Consider the following 22,168-nt stretch of genomic DNA (forward strand, 5'->3'; position numbering starts at 1 on the left):
AGAAGAATTGCGCTAGGCAAAGAGGCTTTCACAAGGAGGAGGGAGTTGATGAGAGGGACTTTGAGTAAGGATATTAAGAAAAGACTCGTAAAAACTTTGATATGGAGCGTAGCTATGTACGGCGCGGAAACGTGGTCATTGAAGCAGGAGGATAGACGTAGACTGGAGGCTTTTGAAATGTGGGTGTGGAGAAGAATGGAGAAGGTGAAATGGACAGAGAAGAAAACAAATGAGGAAGTACTTGGTATGGTGGGCGAAGAGAGGGGTATGTTGGGAGAAATCCTATGGAGGCAGGAAAAGTGGATGAAGGGGGTGTTGACCGGCAGTGGGATGTTGAAGACTGTGATAGAGGGGAGAATGTTAGGCAAACGAGGAAAGGGAAGGAACAGGATAGGGATTTTGGACGGGATAAAGGGAGGAAGAAAGTACTCAGAGCTGAATAGGGACCTGATTTAGATTAGGATGTGTTTTGTTAGGGGTCACAAATTATTTAATTAGTAATTATGTCCATCCAAAAACCTACCTTAACCGGTAGATTACCTAATAATAATAATATTTCCCTCGGTCTGCCCGTCTCCTTCTTCCCCACTTCTATGCTCTTTTTCCTCCTAAAATACTGCCCAAACACACGACTGCTCCACCTGCTCTAGTTTGTTCCTTCCTACTTAAACCGAGAGAGAGGAATGTATTCACTCAATATATGCTGCTGTTCTTTCATGAAACAATCAAGCAACTCCAAAATCAGCATACGACATTGCTGCCTATGTATGGTAATTGGTAAAATATCTTCACTGCACGTAAATTTAAACTGATGCAATCATCCAAAAGTCCATTGCTCGATGGGACGAATTTTCCCCCCGACACTCAGCGAGGAGTAAGGTGCGATCCAATGTCAATTGGACTAATCACATTTGGGTGAATTAGACGCCTGAGCCCACCCCCGAGTGAAAATAAAGGACTTCCACCCCTTTCCTTCGCAGGAAACAGGAGGGTCGAGGGGAGGAATTTGGGTGTTCAGCAAATCTATTGACTTTTTTGCCGTTCTTGAATGTGCCCCGAAGGGCCCACACACGTATATGCCCTATTCCTGGTTTCTGTTGTAAAATGGAGATCCAAATGTGTTCCCTCTGACGATGTGTACTTCGTGCTCGCCTCTCCCTTTCGCTCGAGACCACTCCCCTCGCCATGAGCCCCCCTCTCCCCCCTAGTCGACCCCCTACCCACGCACCCCCGAGGGGCTTCATCTTGTTAGTGGATGGCGATGGGGCGGGTGGGGGGGGGGGAGGAAGGAGGATTATTCTCTTCCGCCGTCGCGACAAGGAAGACACACACACATTTCTTTGCGGCTTCCATTTCACGCCACTTCCTCGTTCGCCCCGACTCGCCAGTTGCTCGCTCCAGAGGGTCCAGGGGCGTCTCGGTGAGGACCGCAGAAGAGCGGAGAGGACGCGCGACTTAGCGGTGACAGGCGAGGGACACGCGTGCGCGCCGCCGACCCCGTTGTTGACCGTAAGTGGCCACCCATGGCAGGGAGCCGTTTGGTGCCCAACCCGCCATTCTTCGGGGCGGGTATCTTTCGGGGGAACGAGAATACGATGGCGGGCGGGTCTCGGCTCCCCTCAGACGCGTTCAGTTCTCGGCTGTCGTCCGGATCCCACCCTCCGCGGAGGTGGTGTGGTCTTGTTGAGCGATCGCACGCTGTTTGCTACTCTGCCTCCTTTCCTTTCCGCCTCCGATCCGTCGTTGGTCGGGAACTGAATCCGTCTTCATTCGTGCTGACATTCGGGTCGCTAGGAGACCATTTCTCATTGCGATGATCGGAGGGATAGCGGATAGTTTCAATCAGGCGGTTTACTCAGAAAGAGCGGAAAATCTGTTGTATTGATGAATGCTCCATTTGCCGAATCCTAAGCTATCGGCTCCTTGGAAATCTTTGTCCGAAATCATTCCCCCTTTGTACAGGGGGAAGTGGGCCGTTTACCTTTTCTAGTTAGTGTGTTATGGCCACTTTTCTGGGAGGTCCCCCCATCGGGGCCTTGCTGAGTGGCTGTTCCGGGCGCGATTGTGAAGGCATCCGGGGCCAAACGCGGGGTCGGAACGACCGGGTCCAGGTGCGGCCATCCTCTGGCTGAGGTCATTGCCCAAGGGGCGGCACCAGCCACCAGTTGATACCCTGCAAAGCAGAAAGGTTAAAATCATTATCAGTATCGTCCTCCGTGGTCGTAGTTCACCTCTTGGTCTCTGCCCTTTTGGTGGTTTGGTGGCGGTGCCTAGCGAACCCATGGGTTCTCTCGAAGTGTGCGAAAGGTGAAACATAAGGGGGCACCGCTCAATAGTTCTTACGAAAATTAACCTTAGTGGTGAGCTCTCTGCGTATGGGACATTAGAAATTAAGTACGGCCAGTAGCCAATGGGAGTTGAGAGGCATTTAAATTGTTTGTAGTTGTTTCATGAGAGTTTGTATAATTCTGTTCATATGCTTTTTTATTTTATTTGGTCCACATTTGTGATTCCTGTTTTCCTGACACAGCTTCTGGAATATTTTGTCCTCATTCATGGTTATTTGCACTATATTTCACATTTATTTTTCCTTCCGCGTATTCCAATTCGTTTTCATGTTTTAACCACAAAACTTTCTCTTTAAGCAGTTTCGTTTTGCATAACCATACCGATAGAGATAATGCATTGCCACAAGCTGAAATTTGCCTAATGAATTCAAAAATGATTTAAACATGCGCTATTTTTAATTCAATTCCTTATACGATATTACTTGATTCATTAAAACGAATGTTAAGAGTATCCAGAGCCAAATTTAGGGCCAAGCTGAGTGGCAGGTGCTCAGGAAGCTAAATACCATAATAAGTCCTCGGGGAAAAGTAGAAAAGAAATTTATTTTGGGAAATTTCTTTATAAATTTAACAGCAATGTCTTTTTCAATTGAATATGGTGGATGCTGTAACCTTTCAAGCATCAATGCCATCATTTTCACCATTGAAACTGCCCAGGTGTGTGTGTGTGTGTGTGCGCGCGTGTATATATATATGCAACAAACAAACAATATAGAAACACATAAAAAGATCACTCACACGTTATTTCTTGATAATTTCGACGGAGCAGAATTCCGTGCAATTTTACCAAGAAATAACGTGTGAGTGATCTTTTTATGTGTTTCTATATTGTTTGTTTGTTACTGTCCAACTTATTATTAGGCATCGTCGACTCGTCGAATCGACTGTCGTCCAGCATGACTACCAACGCGGCGGGAACCCGAAAAATGGAGACATCCACGAATTATTAGTCGGCACTTCCGTGTTACGTAGACGAAATCATCTACATATATATATATATATATATATATATATATATATATATATATATATATATATATATATATATATATATATATATACATACATATATATATATATATTATATATTATATATTATATATATATATATATATATATATATATATATTATATATTATATATATATATATATATATACATACATATATATATATTATATTATATATATATATATTAATATATTATATATATATACGAGGGTCATCCGGAAAGTAGTACCCGTTCGTGAAATAAAGACACAAAAGTAAATATTAACAAACATAAAAAATTTTATTTGAAAGAGGATACTTTAAACTACTTCTCAACATAATCTCCAAGCAAATTAAGGCATTTGTCATAACGTGTGACAAGTTTCTGTATTCCTGCTGCATAGTCCTTCGCCGCCAGCTCATTGAGATACAGGGTCACTCCTTCTTTAAGTTCTTCATCGCTGTCAAATCTTTTTCCTGCCAAAAAGTCTTTAAGCTTTCTAAAGAGATGAAAATCTGAAGGGGCCAAGTCCGGGCTATACGGTGGATGGTCGAAAGTTTCCCATTTGAATTGCTGCAAAAGTTTTTGTGTTATCCCAGCTGCATGAGGCCTGGCATTGTCATGAACGAGAATGACACCAGTAGACAATAGACCTCGCCGCCGATTTTGTATTGCCCGCCGTAATTTCTTTAATGTTTCACAATACGCATTGGCATTAATAGTGTCTCCACGGGCCATAAAATCAATAAGCAATACACCTCGTCGATCCCAGAAAATGGTTGCCATGAGTTTCCTGGTGGACAGAACTGTCTTGAATTTTTTTGGTTTGTTTGGTGAATGAGCATGATGCCACTCCATTGACTGTCGTTTACTCTCAGGTGATGCATAACAAACCCATGTTTCGTCACCAGTAATTATGCGAGTCAAGAAAGAGTCTCCTTCATCAGAATAACGTCCCAAAAACGTCAGTGCTGCAGCCATACGCTTGGTTTTGTGCTCATCTGTAAGCTTGCGAGGGACCCATCTTGCACAAATTTTTGCATAATGCAGATGGTGTTTAACAATTTCATGAACAATTGTTCGAGAAACATTGGGAAAATGCTCACAGATGTCATCAATTGTGACGCGCCGATCGTTCCTCACGAATTCGTCAACTGAGCTCACCAGTTGGTCTGTAATGACAGACGGTCTCCCCGAACGCTCATCGTCGTGTGTGTTCCCCCTCCCCATGTTGAAGTTGCGACACCACCGCCGAACAGACGACTCGTCCATTACATTGTCTCCATACACCTCCTTTAATTGGCGATGAATATCACATGGGCGAACGTTTCTTGCATTGAGGAATTTAATCACTGCCCTCACTTCACAACTGGCGGCGTTCTCAATTTTTTTAAACATTGTAAACAATCACAGAAACAACACAGGCAATGCTAGCGTCACGCAACTTGGCTCAGAGAAGGCAGAAAAGCCACTGAAGCTATCTGACCTCGTCCAGCGGCTACTCGCGTCGTCAGCACTTCATGCGGCACGAACGGGTACTACTTTCCGGATGACCCTCGTATATATATATACAAATATATATAATATATAATATATATATATATATATATATATATATATATATATATATATTAATATATATATATAATATATATATATATAATATATATATATTAATATATTATATATATTAATATATTATATATATATTATATATATATATATATAAGTAAGTTATCTCTAACTGTTAGCATAGGTCTTCCTTTATTACTTCCCGATAAAGATTTAACTTTGCTGTACAGGGCATCGATTTCACCCTTCCTCTGCAGACTTTCCATATCCTCGCACTGCGTCTTCCACCATGCTTCTTTTGCTTTATTTGTTGCCCGCCTCAATTTATTGTTTAATTATTTGTACTTCATTTTGCCTAATTCTGTAATTACATTCTTCCATTTTCGCCACTCATCCATCTTTGTAATCATCTCATCCGTGATCCATGGTTTCCTAGTCCTTTTAGCGTTAACGGTTCCAATAGTGTCTTTTGCGGCTTTAGACAACCCTTTCTTGATACTTTCCCATTTTTCTTCGATAGTAATTAGCTCTTTACCATCCTCCATGATTTTCTCTACCGCCTGTTTGTACTCCTTCCTTTTCAAACCATTTAATGCAGCTACATTCCATTTTCTAACCCGCCGCCCCTGCCTTATCTTTTTGAAATGGACGCTATATTTCATAACAACTAAATTGTGGTCAGAGTCCGCATCCGCTCCCGGGAAGCTGTGCGAATTTATCACACTGTTCCTAAACCTGTATCTAACCAAAATATAATCTAGCTGATACCTTTCTGAGTTACCTGGCATTTTCCATGTATACCTGCGTCTTTTGTGGTGTCTAAACCAAGTGTTGGTGATGACTAACTCCTGTTTCCTACAGAACTCAACTGCTTTCTCCCCGCGGTCATTCCTCGTGCCTAAACCGTAGTCCCCCACCTCGTCACCATTTCTTCCTTCGCCTACCGTCGCATTCCAATCCCACATTAATATCAAATGTTTCCCTGCAGGAACACACGCGATCATGTCCTCTAACTGATCGTATATCCTATCGACCTCTTCTTCCTTATGGTTGCTCGGTGGCATGTATACCTGAATAATAACCAAGTTCGTCGGTTCTGCTTTTATCTCTACTAGTAATAATCTATCCGTTACCTGCTGTATGTTGACTACGCTTCTTCCTACCTCTTCATTTAATACTATGGCAACCCTTCGTTGGCTCTCGTCCCCGCCGCTGTATATTATTCTATAATTATCACTCAAGTAATCCCCGCTATCCTTCCCTCTCACCTCGCATAGACCTAAAATATCTATATTTCCCCTTTCCATCTCTCGCCTAATATTCTTTAATTTTTCTGTCCTCAACATTGTCCTAACATTCCACGTTCCTATTCTAACTAATGTGGTCTTCTTCTCCTGCATCTTCTTTCCTGCTGCTGTCAGTTTTCCCTTGCAAGGGTTTCGTGGGATGACGACCGCGGAAGCCTTGCCTCCCCCGCAGCCGGGCACGACACACGGCCGATTGGGCCGAGCCCCGTAGTTGCCAGGACTGAAAATCTCTGTTTTGTCCATCAGATTTATCTTGGGAATGATAATTGAGGTGGTTTCCCGTTGCCTTCCTCAATAGTGTTTTTAACGTGACACAATCACTTACTGGCCGCCCCACTGGGGTCAGACGCCATTGCAGCCGCCTCACTGAGGAACACACGCTTCGTGGACTACCTTTCGTCTGGCTCCTAACCTTCGACCAATCTGGCATGGGTGACCCTACCAGGAGCAATTATTATTACTCCCGCCAGCAAAGCTCTAGGGGTCATCGGAGCGCACAGGCCCTTCCACCACGTCAAGGTTGTAGTCCGGGGAGGGTATATCATTATAACAAGTCGAATATGATTAAATCAGAATAGTCGTTCTTAATAAATGGTGTAACTAAACTGTTCGTTGATTGTTTGGCGGTACGAAGGTCGGTTTGGAAGGTGATGGGGTGGAGTTCACCCTGTTGCTAAGCCCTATACGGCGTGTGAAATTCACGCATCAGGGTAGGGGGCCAGTTCCTTTCCCTGTGCCGGTTATGGTTTCCCAGGAAGACCTGGTACCCGAAAAATCATATAGCTTGGGTGGAGCTGCAGGTACCCAGAGTGCTTCGCCCGGGAATCGAACCCAGGACCCTCCGGTCCCGGGTTTTACCTTAACCGGTAGATTACCTAATACTAATAATGATATAAGAAAAAAAATCAATAAAACTACAAAAATAAGTATTACAATGGCTTATCAGAGAGACATTTTCTGTATTCAACGTATACATACTCCTTGATCAAAAAGTTCCCGGAATAACCACCGTGTGGCGCTCCCATCGTTCCGATTTGAGTTCTGTTTTTTTTGTTAAATTGGTACATCTGTTGTTGATATTCCCTTTAAATCTTAGTGTCATAACTTGACATTTGCAAAAGTTACGTAGCCAAGAGTACATCTATCTCTGTGTGTGTTGGCGATTTTTTACAATTTCAGAAATGGATTTAAATTTGCAACAACGAACTTGTATTAAATTTTGCGTAAAAAACGGATTTAGTGGCGCACGGACGTTGGAAATGTTGGAAAAGTGTTTCGGCAACGATTCTCTAAAAAAAACGGTCGTTTACCAGTGGCACGAGCGGTTTAGAAGTGGTCGTTAGTCAATCGAAGATGATGAACGCAGTGGCAGACCATCGACATCGAAAGTCGCTGAAAAAATTGATAAAGTAAAAGAAATGTTGGTCAATAACCGCAAATTAACCATCAGAGAAATAGCGGAGGACTTGAACATTGCCTATGGATCCGCCCAAGACATTGTGGTTAATGATTTGGGTTTCCGTCGTGTAGCAGCAAAGTTGGTTCCAAAAGACCTCAATTTCATGCAAAAAAGAGACCGTGTTGACGTCGCAAAAGACATGATTTGCGAGGCTAAATCCGATCCCACATTCATCAAAAGGATCATTACTGGAGACGAGACGTGGGTTTATGAGTACGACACGCAATCCAGACATCAGGCAAGTGAATGGCGTTCACCAAATGAGCCGAGACCGAAAAAACCACGTCGTTTTCAGTCAAAAAAGAAGGCAATGCTGACGGTTTTCATGGATTACAACGGTGTAGTGCATCATGAATTTTTGCCAGAAGGCCAGACAGTAAACAAAGAGTATTATTTGGGCGTTATGAGACGTTTGCGTGAAGCAATTCGCCGAAAGAGACCAGAAATGTGGGCAGAAAACTCGTGGATTTTGCACCATGATAACGCACCGTCGCACAGTGCTATCATTATTCGTAATTTTTTGACGAAAAATGCAACAAATACCATCCAACAGCCACCGAATTCACCTGATTTGGCTCCCTGTGACTTCTTTCTGTTCAATCCAGTTAAAAAACCATTACGGGGAACGCGTTTTAGCAGCCGAGAGGAAGTAATGGAAAAATCGCAGGAAGCACTGATGGACATACCGAAAACCGAATATAAAAAATGTTTCGAGGATTGGATCAAGCGCTGGCATAAGTGTGTTGCAGTCGATTGGGATTACTTTGAAGGGGACAATATAGATTTAGATGAATAAACTTGTATTTTTAATTTTCTGAATAAATTCCGGGAAATTTTTGATCAAGGTATATACATTCGGGTTTATACTCTTGAGTCAAGCATTTTCAGGTATCCAAAAATATTTATTTTGTTATCAGGTGAAAAACAAATGAAGCGGATGGTTTACCAACACGCGAACATGCCACATATAATTGACCATGAGAAAAACATGGGTTTTCTAGATTCAGAGCACAAACACTCAATGATTGGCCTTGTGACTTGTTAATCGTCATCGGGAATGCAACGCGAATTGGAAATTGTATTCTTTTAAACTCAAAGGCCATATCGCTTGGGATCATAGGAATCCTCGGAATGAGAACTTTTTCATCTTTGGATTTTCCTTTGAGTAAAGCAGCGTGAATGACAGTGATCATCAGTATTTTATCACCAAACGCGTTCCATTGCATAGTTTTGGTTTGTTTAGGATTCGAAGCATCATAACCACCTGGCCAATATTCAGCTGTAAATTGAGCATTGGTAAGCCTAGCACATTCATGGAGTTTACAAATTCAGATGGATACTTGGTGGCTTCGTATTCGTTTGTTACAAAGTCAATAGACTTGCTTGAATGCAGTGTACCAACGATTTGATTCTGAATTATGAATATCGATGCAAAAATCTCAGGGTGTACAAACATCATTCGCCTTGATCAAGTCGAATGATTTTTACACTCTGAAATTGTTGCATTGAAATCCATATTAGCAGATGACACCGTTAAAAGTTACTGCTGCGGCATCTCCCGCAGTTTCTTTCGAATATGAATTATGAAATTTTGTTGTCTCGGGCGTAACTTTATGGAATTTGCATAATATATTGAAATGTAATGAAATAATTGACTTTGTAATTCCACACACTTTATTTAAAAAACACGACCCAGGTTTCGACGTAGAACGTCATCATCAGGTGGTCCTCATAAAAGCACGGCTATAGAAAGCACTGGCTATATATACCTTCTGATCATAGGAGGGGGGGGTCAGAGAGGGAGGTTGGAGGGGTAAAAAGGTTACAATGTAACTGGGAAGAAAAGAGAATTACATCTTTTGCTTAGAAGAGTGGTAGGTCTAGGAGTGGGGAGTGGGAGGGATACAAAATTTCGTTGGCAAGATCATCTTTCCAACGGACACATTTCAAAATTTCTAACTGCTCCATAGCATCGAGCCTCTGAACTTATTCTTCAAAATGGATAATTTTTGTCACAAAGTCACTGTTGTGGTCACTTTCGATGAGGTACTTTGCAAAGAGGGATGTTATGTTCTTATTTTTTACATATGTTTGGTGTTCTCCTTTCTTTAAATTTCTTTAAATTTCCGTCCTGTTTGCCCAATATACTTTGTGCTACAATCTGAGCACTTTAACTCATACACTCCACTCCTCTCGTTTTTGGGGACTTTGTCTTTAGTGTGAGAGACCAGGTTCATAAGGCATGAACCACTGTAAAAGGCACATTTAATTTTTTCTTTAGGAAAACTTTTAATTACTTTTTGAGAAATAGTCCCAAGATATAGTATTCTCCGCCATTTGGCAGCGGGATCTTTTAAATGTTCGGGGTTGTAAATGTGGCTTAAGGCTATTTTTGTAAGTTTATTCCGGTAAAGTTTATTTATTAGATCTTCTGAATAACCATTGTTTACTGCTAACGTTTTAATTACATTAAGTTCCTTATTTACATTGAATGTTGACATAGGGATAGCGGTTAAACGGTGGATCATTGCATGAAATGCCGAAAGCTTTTGGGTGAAGCAATGCCTTGAAGAGGAATGAATAGATTGGTCCGTATACATTTCGGTCTTAAAATTAGAATACTGTAACCCGTCTCTGTCTTTACAAATGGATGAGTCGAGGAAATTCAGGGAACCTTTTTCCTCTTTTTCACACGTGAATTGTACATTAGAATTGATAGAATTTAGATGTGCTAGAAACTGATCTAGTTGCCTATCAGAACCTGTCCACACACAGAAGACATCGTCTACATGTCTTAGCCAACAAAATACATTATTAATGAGAGGGTGAGCTGAGGAGAACAAAACTTTTTCAAAATTGTCCATATAAATATCGGCCAGGAGTGGGGACAAGGGCGAGCCCATGGCTAAACCATTGGGCTGCTGGAAATATGTACCATTAAAAATGAAATAATTTTGAGAAACACACGTCTTAAGTAATACAAAAATGTCACTTATAACTGGCACTGGGATGGATTTCCGAATGAGGATGTCTTCGGCAAGGTTCACCGCTTCCATGGGTGACACATTGGTGAAAAGGTTGCGTACATCGAAGGAAACAAGCATGTACTTTTTCGGGATGGCCTTTTTCATAAGTTTGTTGACAAGGTCCAAGGAATTCACAAGAATTCACAACACCATATTCCGTGTAAAATTTGGAAACCTCCCTGAAGAGTACATTAAGCCTTTTCGCTAGTATGTGGTTAGGAGCTGACATATTTGATACTACAGGTCTGATCGGAATCCCATTTTTGGTAACTTTAGGTAGCCCGAAAAACCGTGGTGCTGAGGGATTCATTTGCACTAGTTTCAACATTTCACAACTTTTGAATAACGTATTACAAGATTTAATCACTTTCTTAATATCTTGTCGAAACTTGGGGGTAGGGTCTGAACGAAGTACTTCAATGTTATTGTCCCTGATGAAGTCTTCGCATTTCGTGATGTAGGTATTTCGTTCTAATACAACCACTGCGCTGCCTTTATCTGCTTTCTGGATGATCAAATTTTTATCTATCACTGAATGTGTAATGGACTTTAAGGCCTCGTACTCGATAGAATACTTTTTCTATTTTACTTCTAGTTGTGAGAATTTAAGGAGCTCCTGGGAAACAACTTGTTTAACCGCGATATTTTCTTTCTGAAGGGCAAATTCAAGGTCAACCGCCAGGTTTTCAATGTCTTTAACAGAAATAGGAATTTTAGGTACGTACTTTAGGCCTTTTTCTAGCAAAGAAATCTCACTATTAGAAAAGGAATGTCTGGAAAGGTTAACGATTCGAGGCCCAAACTTATGGTCACACTTAGAACTTGTTGATTTTGAACTGGACTCATTATTTTTCCGTAGTAACTCAAGCTTACGGTTCATTTTCACTCTTTTTTGAAAGGAAATCTCACTGCATGTCTGACGGACATCATTATCAAAGTATAGCCACTCGATCCAATGAAGTTTATGGGACAATTCCATTATAAAAGTAGTAAATAATGGGATATAGCATCTCGTTTAACATACCATTCGTGTAACTTCCTTTTAAGCCAGGCTTTCTTGGCTACTCCTATAGGGAACTTTCCTGCCGAGGATTGGGTTTTCTTACACTGAAGGTTGATGTACTTCGGGAGATGCAGCGGCTGTTGAAGAAGATGTTCAATGACGCATTCCGGTATTTTATGGAGAGTCTTCTGTAGAGGCTTGCCATAACTGCGTTACTGGCGCACTTAATAAAATTGATGATGACGTTCAACGTCGAAACCTGGGTCGTGTTTTTAAATAAAGTGTGTGGAATTACAAAGTCAATTATTTCATTACATTTCAATATGAATTATGAAGTTTAAGTCATCTACATCTTTATTCTTAGCCTCCTAAATTGCTCGCTCACTCAATCATTTGTGATTTTTGTAGTTATCAATGATGTTCGGGAACACTTTGTTGATGAGCTCTTCTTTCGATGAAACGAAATTGCAAAAAGTCTGAGGAAATGAAATCAATCTGCTCGATTTGTCGGCAGGAACACGGCCTTGACCGATAGTCAACAATTGCTTGGAGAAATCATCAGCAGATGGATCGTTCATCAATGCAACTCTCGTGTTTGTTGTCAGTTGAAGTTCCCTCACATAGCGCCACAGATTTGAGGCAAGCATTTATTTCATTGGCAGCAGTCCATCTTGGAATGACTGGCAGTGCTTGGCCAAAATCGTCCGACAGTAAAATCGTTGCGCCACCTAAGCACCTCGAGACATTGCGCAGATCTTTTAATGTCCGGTCAAGTGCTTCCAATGCACGTTTGTGCGTCATCGTGCAGTCGCCCCATATGATTTTAGATGCTACTAAAATTTTGGCCATTGCGGACTGTTTCGAAATGTTACATGCCATTTGTTCAGAATTTGGTAGGTTCAACGGCAACTTTAACGCTCAATGAGCCGCACGTCATCCTTCCAACAATGTGGCCGCTATGCCAGAAGAAGCAACTGCTACCGCAATGCCCGATCTCGCAAGAGCAGTGTTCAAAAGCAATGATATGAGGAATGCCTTCCCAGTTCCACCAGGGGCATCCAGGAAAAATAAGCCACCATTTCCATCATCAAATGCCTTCACTAATATATGATATACTTCCTTCTGCTGGGGGTTCAGCAGGGGCACATTCGTTTGAGCTGATTATGTTCCGAAGCCTAATTGCATTACGGGTTTGTTGGGAAAGGTTAGATCTTCTGCGTCGCGGCATAATAACACGAAGCAAACAAATTGACCGGTAACCTAAATGTTTGCTTGTTGTCTGTGATTTGTTTACAGACAATATAGTGACGTGCAACTCGAGCTGGGCTTAGCTCGAATTTACTCGAGTTGAATTCTTAACAATTCTCTCAATGTTTTTAATATTGTTACGAAGCTCAGTCATTAAATTTCTAAAAACAAAACAAATCATTGAGACGATATTACGATACGATACTTTTACGATATTTTAATAGTTATTTTGCTATTCTGGGCTGAGATGAATCCAAAAAACCAAATATCATTGAAATCGGTACTGCCATTCTAACTTCACTAATAAACCGCCGCTCTTGAGGTAACACATGTCTTCAATCAACAGCAAAGCCTGGTTATGCATCTCCTCACTTTCCTCCATACCAAGATTTCTGGAACTTACACGAATTCGATGTGAAATAAAGAAAGGATGATAGCAAATAACGTACGTATCTGACTTGGAGATGCAGAAATAGTTGCTTCAGCCAATGCCGTGTCCCAAATGACAGGAAGCTCGTCACCTTTCTTCCGATGTTAAAATTTCTTCGATGAACTATGCGATACGATATTTTACGATAATATATTACGATACGATACTTTTACGATATTTTAATGGAGAATCGCATCGCCCTGCTTCCGATTATGACATTTCTTCAATGAACCGATACGATACTTTTAATGTGTCCATAAACCCAGGTATCTTTAACGGAGTCCCTGTAACCCTGTGAAGGATTCCACTCAGGGTTTGAGTGTTTGTGTCGGTAGTTGGTCACTGGCGAGGGCGCAATACTCCCGAAAACTACTACAGAATGTTCTTCTGGTTTAGAGGTTGTGGTCAGCCACTGTCGTGGAATTTCTTTTCCCACAAGCTATCGCAACAAATTTAGTTTTCATTCCGAGACGAATGATGCAGAAGAGCATCAATAGAACGCACATCGGGATTACCAAGAACCGCGTCACCTTGCTTCCAACGTTGAAATTTCTTCAATTAAGCTATACGATTAGATATTTTACGATACGATTATACGATATGATACTTTAAAGCAATTTAACCGGTCATTCTGCTATTCTGGGTTGAGACGAATCCATGAAACCAAATTGAAATCGACGGTGAAATGTGGACTCGACCAGGTGAGTCCTCAATTGGTGTCCTCCCTGAGGCAGCGTCCACTGCCAGGGCCTTGTGGAGACCTGCTGCAGTCATACTGCACAGTGCCTTTGTGAGATGAGCCCTTTTGCGTGACATGTTGAAGGTGACTATGGAGTGGGTATTTCATCTACGTGGGGTAGTTGTTGACTGAATGCCCTCTTGTTGTCTCTCCCTTAGTTGTTGGTCGACGGTGGTGAGAGATGCCGACCATGGCACCGATGACGAGGGCCGTGTCACCACTGTATGGGGGCCGGCGACCCTCGGCCACACCCCCCCCGCCTGGGACGCCCCCACCGCCAGCCCTGAGTAGCCGTGTGGACGTGACCAAGCTGCCGGATCCGAGTGTGCGCTTCCGGCTGGAGAGGCTCATTGGGGAGGGAACGTATGGGGAGGTTCATGCCGCACTCGATCTGCAAACTGGTGAGCCAGTTCAGCCCTCCAACAACAACAATGCGAAGCAAGCCCACCTTGTCTCGTGACCCTGATAGAGTGCTTGATATTTCCAGTGTCTGGAGACAGAGTTATCCTTTCTGCCTCGATATCATTCGTGATTTAAATTGGCATTCCTTTCTTCACCCACTCCCATTTCCTCAAAGCACAAACAGATGATATCCAGTAGCAGACATTCACTTTCCAACATAAAAGTCACCACATCCATACAGATTATGGTATCCACCTACCCACGATCAATTATGCCTATAGTACAACAGCTGCCACCTCCTGCCCTCCCTCCCCCTCTCCCCCTCTCCCAACAAGCACATACGCTATCTTTAACTTCACCACAGAGATGGAAAACTGCCGCTGCAACCTAAATGGTGCACTTCCCAATTAATGAACACCCCACTTGCAACTATGCTTCCATTTATTGCCATATCTCCCCTCCCCCCACAAAGAGCAATGTCAATATTCATGTTGAATATTTCCCTGGTACCAAAAAGGTCAATACGGTTCTTATCGATTTATTTCCCGTTCATAGGAACAACAGGCCCACCAATGAATTAATAAACATGAAACATGCAAGGGATCCTTCAAGATCAGAATCAGACCTTGGACTGCAGCATTTGCCTCCCCCTTTAACCTCTTGGTCCCCCATCATACGTACCTTCATTTAGCACTCTTGGTGCAAAGTAAAACCCTTCTCCATCCCCTACCTCTCCTCAATGACCCCCTCACACCCATCCCAATCACCATCACCTTTGAAATGCCATCTATCCACTCCAAGAAACTTCAGTCCTAGCCTCTGTCCTTAATATTAATAGACTAAATATTAATATTTAATGGGTAATTGATGGTCGAAGGAATCAATTCCAGACAAACGTTGTTTGATTCCTAGTCAAATGCGTAAAATGATTCTGGTTAGCATGTCTAAAAGTTCATATGTTTTCTATTGTATAGACAGTTTTACTAATATTCAATGTTACCAAAAAAAATAATGTTGCCTGTATGTATGCAAAAACAGGCATAATATGGTTGGTTATTGGTACATATTGCCTAACTTTGCATTCTAGAATGACATAGACGGGGCAGTATATCATTAAAACAAAGCATTAAATACAAAAACCATTAAAAACAAAGATGGAGCATTGATTTATCCATTATTTCAAAGGAGATTGTAATGACTGTCAAATTTGGTGATAAACATTTTAGGGGAAATTTCAAAAGTTAAAAGTAAAAATGCTGTCCAAAGTAATTGATTCTCAATATGGACAAGGCACCCCTCTCACTTGATTTCTCCTCACCCTTATTATTGCCTCAGTTCTCTTTGACAGGAGCAAGGGAATTAAAAAAAAAACTGTAGAAACTGTAATCCGAGGGTATGAGGGTAATGCTATGTTCCTAGAAAAGGTATGCAGGAAGCCTTTTGATTCTTATACACAGAACAAAAAGATAATTTACATATGACTTATTAAGAACATAAGATGTTCTCATACAAGTATTGTTATAAATATAATGATTTTAAGGATTTTACTGTAAGAAGGAGAATATTATGCTCACAAAACCAGAAACAAAAAATAAATGAAAGCCATTGGAATGAAATAGTGTCAATGCTAAGTGGGATTGTATATTCTTAGCCCTAGGGTCTGCAGGAAAGGGTAAAGAGAGTTCTAGTTTCATGTGATCTCGCATAGTTTTCTATGATGTAATATTTCCTTTTTTCACCTATTTAAGTTATTAATACAAAAATTACTTTATGTTTGAAATAGTATGGTAAACTGTCAATTCTTGCAGATTATTCATGCTATTCTCTCTCTTACTGAAAAATTAAAAAAAAATTAAATTTATAAAGATAATTAAATTCTATAAGATACTTTGACATACTATTTCAAAAATACAATTTAGAAATACCTAGGTTTTCTTAAAAGTTTTAAATCTAAAAAAATCAAATGTTGTCAATAGTATGTATTTAAAGTGGTGGATTGGAACAAAGTGTTTCTTTTTCATTTATTAAAATGAACTTCCACAAAGTTGAGGCTGAAACTATTGAAATGTATTTTATGTTTTGACTTAAATATATTTGTGTACTTTCCATACTCTCTTCTCATTATTGTTTCTCTTACATTCACTTACCTTGAGAATTCCATATTTTCTCTATGGAGGAGAAAATACATATGCTATAGTTTTATGTGCCATGTACCAAATAAGTCATTCATACTTTGGACTGCATAATTTTAGTCAATATATCATGTGAGGAATATGAATCCGCATTGGAGATCCTTTCTTGTCATTCCTCCTCTTTTGTTTTTTCTTGTCTGGCGACATAATTGGGTTAGGTTTCTGAGAAAATATGCTCTTTGCTTTGCAATAGTTCTTAGATCTTGTAAATTTATGATTCCACTCTTATAAAATGACTGAAAACTCATTGTTAAAAAAACATGGACCACGGAATTAAAAGAAAAGGAGAGTTTCCATGTATGCATATCCATATATGTCAAGACCATAATTTCCACATATTTCAGTTATCTGTGATTTTTGATCATCTGTGCTTTATCATGCATCCATTAGAGCACAAATAAAAGCAAGAGCTTACCGTATGTGTTTTTGTACTAACTGTATTTTTGTATTTGTAAAAATATTCAGAAAGAAATTTGGCTACTAAACACCTTACCTGCAGGCTAGTGCTTTGATAAATATTTATCAAAAGAGATCAGCAAAATATTAATAATATTCCCGTCATGACCTTAACCCCTAAATTAAGCCACAAAAATGGAAAAGTAACTCTCTTCCCAATGCCTTGATACGTATATGATTGTAAAAGGCAAGTGTAATAATTTAAAATGTACCAGCAAAACCAACCATAGCCTAAATATGATGCCATAACTCCATGAATATGGTAAAATGATGTTGCATTTTAACAAATGAATTATGCATCAGAATAAATTTCCATTTGAGATTTTGTAGTGATTGCGATGGTGGGTAAAGATAAAGTGATTGAGAGAAAGTATCAACTTATGAAGGGAAAGCACAGGGATCGCTTATATTCAATTCATTCTCGTGTAATGTCTGGCCATTATGTTGCATGCATGCATATATGTCCCTTACTTTTTGCTTGTCCCCTTAAAGATTTAATTGATCACCTCAAATCTTAATTTTAAAATGCTGTCCCTTTTTGAGCAATGTCTCACACCACTCTGGCTTGTTATGTTTCCCTTGCTACATGTATATCACTGCACTGGCCAATCAATGCTATGCACTGGTTGAGGAGCGCACCACACTCTGAGTACAAGGTACATATGTCATGTAGGGGTGTAAGTGCCATGGATGAGGAGGGTGTTGTTGACGCTGCAAACGTCGTTGTAGGATGCAGGGTGGCCATCAAAATCCTGGAGAACCCAAGCGAGAACTCGGAGGAGCTGGAGGAGGAGTTTCGAGTGCTGCGTGACCTCTCGCTGCACCCCAACTTGCCCTCGTTCCATGGCCTCTTCTTCCTCCCTGTCCCGCGCCCCCCCATTGCACCCCCATGCTCCAAGCTACACCCCCCCTTGCCACCAAGTGCCCATGGCCAGAGCGCAACCTCGGCCCTCCAGAGGTTGCTGCCTGAGGACCAAGTGTGGTTCGCAATGGAGGTGAGTGATGGAAACCCCATCAAGCCACCCACTTGTGGGCATTAACCGTGATGCATCGTCCAATTTCTTGACCAAGCAGCCACGGGAGAAATCAATGCAGTAACCTGGTAGACAGTTGGGTTATCTTGTGTGGCTGAACAAATACCATTAAGATCAATGCTGCTTTCAATAGTTCTGAAATACCCTCCACAAGTGAGACACCGTGCATATTGAAATAGAAAATTTCTAAGCACTGTTTTCCAATGCAAAAATAAATTGTCTAGCCAGAGATGCAGTGTAGGAATAAAAATGTCAAAGGTACTTTATTAATTTTCTACTGTGACCATTTGACATTTGTAATATTTTAATTTTTTCTATTATTATGTAAATTTTTCTTAGTTGCTCAGCACCTAATAATTTCCCTCCATAGTTAGAGGATGTGATCGGGGGTGCTCCTGGAGGAAAACATTTGATAGTGATGGAGGATTGTAACATGAGGTAGGTGAAGGGAGAGATGGCATCATTACCATCTCTCTGGGTAGGAGCCTGTGATTTGGGAACAAGAAATAACGGTGGGTGAAGCAATAGATACCTGTAGGAGAAAGGGGTTCATTATAACAAAGACAATGTTTAAACCCCTCAGGAGTCTTGGGTACACATGAAAAATACCTGGGGATTCAGGAAGTTATAAATTAGACTATATTATGATTAGGCACAGAATTGGGAACAGCATATTCAATTCCCAGAGTTTCCCAGTAGTGGATGCAGACTCCGACCAGAAATTTGTAATTATCGGTTGTAGTGTACAATTCAAAAAGATAAAACAGAGAAAACGGATTGGGAAATGGAATTTGGAAACATTGACCTGAATGATGAGAAAGGAGTCAGTGAAGGAGTGAGATGGCGTTGGCCTGCACAAATATAGATGGAAATATAAAAAAGGACATTTACATGCATTATGGAATTTTCGTTGGCAGAAACTTCCACAGTCTGAAGGAACTTTTTGTAGGCCAATACCATCTCGTTCCTTTGTTTGATACATATAAAAGTGAGACTATCTTAATGTCTTTTTGGGATGGTAGAATAAGCAATATGCTAGATAGAAGTGTAGATGACATTGCGTTTCGGGAAAGTGGCTATAAAAATGATCTAGCAGCACCAATGATGATTTCTGGGATTCTATGATGTATATATTTTGATATAACAGCTAATTTTTAATGTCAAAATGCCATTTTCTTCATACTAATTGTTAAGGTTGAAATACTTTGATCCTTTTTTGTCTTATCCAAATATTTTTCATAAATTCTGATGTGAAAAATAAAAGTGCACTTTATGGGCTGGGAAACACGGGATATACATGTGTGTACCCACAGATATGCACACATGCATGTTTTGCATAGGGAAGGAGAGGGATTACAACAGTGTCTGATCCCTGTGGCCTTCTCTGTGGCCCCACAGTTGTGCTCGGGAGGCTCTGTGACGGACCTGGTTCAGGGGATGAAGCGCCGTGGGGAAGGGCTCACTGAGGAGCAGATCGCCTACATATTACGTGAAACAGTCGAGGTAAGAGTGCCCTTGCACATGTGATTGTCTTTTGTCAGAGAGTTTACCACCTCTGTGGCATATGAATTTTTTATAGTTGAGGATTTGACCTGAAATGAGGAACTGCTCTAGGATGCCAGAAACATTTACATTCATTAAATAATAATGCTTATAGCAAATTATAAATGGGCAAATGGTCCACTGCATTCACAAACCAAAGTGATATAGTGAAAAGCTCTGGGCTATTCATGTGCATCAATTTGAATTCTGTGGTTTAGCTGCATCCATCCCTCTGATTGAGCTCAATACTCTAAATATTAGTGCATATGATTAGGAACTGGCATGAAAGACTTCTCATATAGATCTCATGTTGACTGAGTTGTTATGGTTTGTACACATACTTAGCGTCTGTTTTGTGTTGAAATACTGTTAAATTCATTTTAATATGTTTGAACGCAACAGTTGATAAAAGAATCCATATCATACGTGCTTGAATCTTGAATATTTTATTAGAGTAGTTTAACTTTGTGTGAATGACTTCTGATAAAAGTTTGTCAATAATGCTTGGATAGCTCTAGACTTAGATTAGAATGGCATTGCATTGTGTAATTGTTGTGCATTGGTGGCTGCTTCAATGGCTCTGCGCTACCTTGAAGTCCATTTGACTGGTATAGTCTTATAGCTGCAACTATAAAGTGTCATTTTCAGGAGGTAAGAAAAACTTATAACTTGTCATACCTCTATCATTTTACGATTAGAAACTAATACTTCCTGTCGTATTTTGAATCAAAAGCAATAGGTTTTGGTGGCTAAATTTGAGTATTTGGAAAATAGGGCACAATACGCAAGAATTGTGGAGAATAAAAGAGAGCTAAATTCATTGGATGATGAAAAATTCTGCAGGAAAAATGACATAAGTAAACATATATGGCACATTAATTGAAAATTTTGAAGTGCTGGGGCAAGTTATCCTATACATCTGTATGAATTATTTAACTAATCAGGGGATACAGTTTTTCACCCATAGAACTAGAATATTAGGTTATTAATATCTTTTTAAGAAAGAATTTTGAATAAGATTTTTTGTCAGAGTTGTGGAATACTTGGTCTTTTAAGTAGACCTAGGAAAGTGTTTCGAAAGGGTGTTTGCAAATCGTGAATTACCGCTGATTTACCTCTTTCTCTCCGCACCCAGGCATTGGTGTATCTGCACAGCAACCGCTGCATGCACCGTGACATTAAGGGTCACAACATCCTGCTCACGGAGGATGCCCACATCAAGCTGGTTGACTTTGGGGTGTCCTCACACCTGGGTATCACCCTGGGGCGGCGCAACACCTCTGTCGGCACCCCCTATTGGATGGCACCCGAGGTGAGAAGGGTGGTGCACCAAATGATTGGAATTAGATCATTCCACGAGTGAACAGACTTTCATGCTGCTTTAAAGGCTGTGTGATCATCTACCATCATGCCCTCAACGGCCAAATCATTGGAAACCTGCCAATCTCATAAGCACCCTATGGCAAGCCCCTGCCAATATACTTTCTCAGCCATTAAGCCTGCAATAGATTGTCTTTATTTTCTCAGAAACATTTTTCACCTTTCAAAATCGTGAAGCTACTGATTGGGAAAGCCTGAAATTCCTGAAGAAACTGTGAAATTTTGTTGAGTACCACCCAGGGATTTTTTATTCTGAAAAAATTATTATTTTTATGGTATTGATCTTTTTTGTTAATTACTTGTTTATGTAGAATAATATACTTTTCCTGTTCAGTGAAAAATTCATGGAAATATTTTGTTTCACTATGAAACTGAAAGCTAAAAATTTCCCTCTAAACATCATTCATTCCCTCTGAGTCGTGTCTTGTATATAGAATATTGAATACAGATGGAAATCAAGTTTATGAGATTGGCAGATAATAAACTCAATTTTTCTCATCATATTTAGGAAGTGAACATTAAAGTAATCAGTCTCTTAGACCCTCATATCATGGAAGTCAGAAATCCTCAAGCATTCCAACTCTATTTCTCTAGTATTGTTTCTCCAGCTAATTTGGCAACTCCAAATTATGTAACTCCCTTTTTCCATAAAATCTTATAATACTGTCCTTTTTGGCAGCATGCCCATTGATGGTGTTTGATTTTCACCCTCCATTTGAAGATTGAGACCTCAAAACCTGTATTAAGTACATTTCAAGCACCCTTAGCCATACACCAGGTGTGCCAGGCCTACCCTCTCTCTCTCCTATCAGTTCCAGAGGATGTTCACCACAATGTGCCCACTCTTTCATTTCCTGTGCCCACTCCCAAATTATTGCTGATCAAGCATTCACTCCTCTTCCAAAACTACTCAAATCACTTCCACATAACCCAGATCTTCTTTCACTTTCCCCTTGCACATTTTATCAGCATAGCTCAATGCCACCTCTCCAAAAGTGATTGGTCTCTTTTTTCTTCATCTTTCCTGATTTGATCAACAA

General features: G+C 40.6%; 1 protein-coding gene across 1 annotated transcript in view; it reads left to right on the forward strand.

Moving 5' to 3' along the window:
* The first annotated feature begins 1,368 nt into the window (after positions 1-1,368).
* LOC139691499 (myosin-IIIb-like) overlaps positions 1,369-22,168 on the forward strand; it is a 76,861-nt gene continuing 56,061 nt past the window's right edge. The window contains exons 1-5 of the mRNA XM_071589349.1: positions 1,369-1,509; positions 14,281-14,523; positions 17,902-18,167; positions 19,605-19,709; positions 20,884-21,060. Coding sequence (XP_071445450.1) covers positions 14,304-14,523; positions 17,902-18,167; positions 19,605-19,709; positions 20,884-21,060 — 768 coding nt within the window. The 5' untranslated portion in view covers positions 1,369-1,509; positions 14,281-14,303. The remainder of the gene's footprint in view (positions 1,510-14,280; positions 14,524-17,901; positions 18,168-19,604; positions 19,710-20,883; positions 21,061-22,168) is intronic.

The sequence above is a fragment of the Hetaerina americana genome, unplaced genomic scaffold, assembly GCF_022747635.1.
Source record: "Hetaerina americana unplaced genomic scaffold, ioHetAmer1.1.p SCAF_37, whole genome shotgun sequence".
Classification (NCBI taxonomy): domain Eukaryota; kingdom Metazoa; phylum Arthropoda; class Insecta; order Odonata; family Calopterygidae; genus Hetaerina; species Hetaerina americana.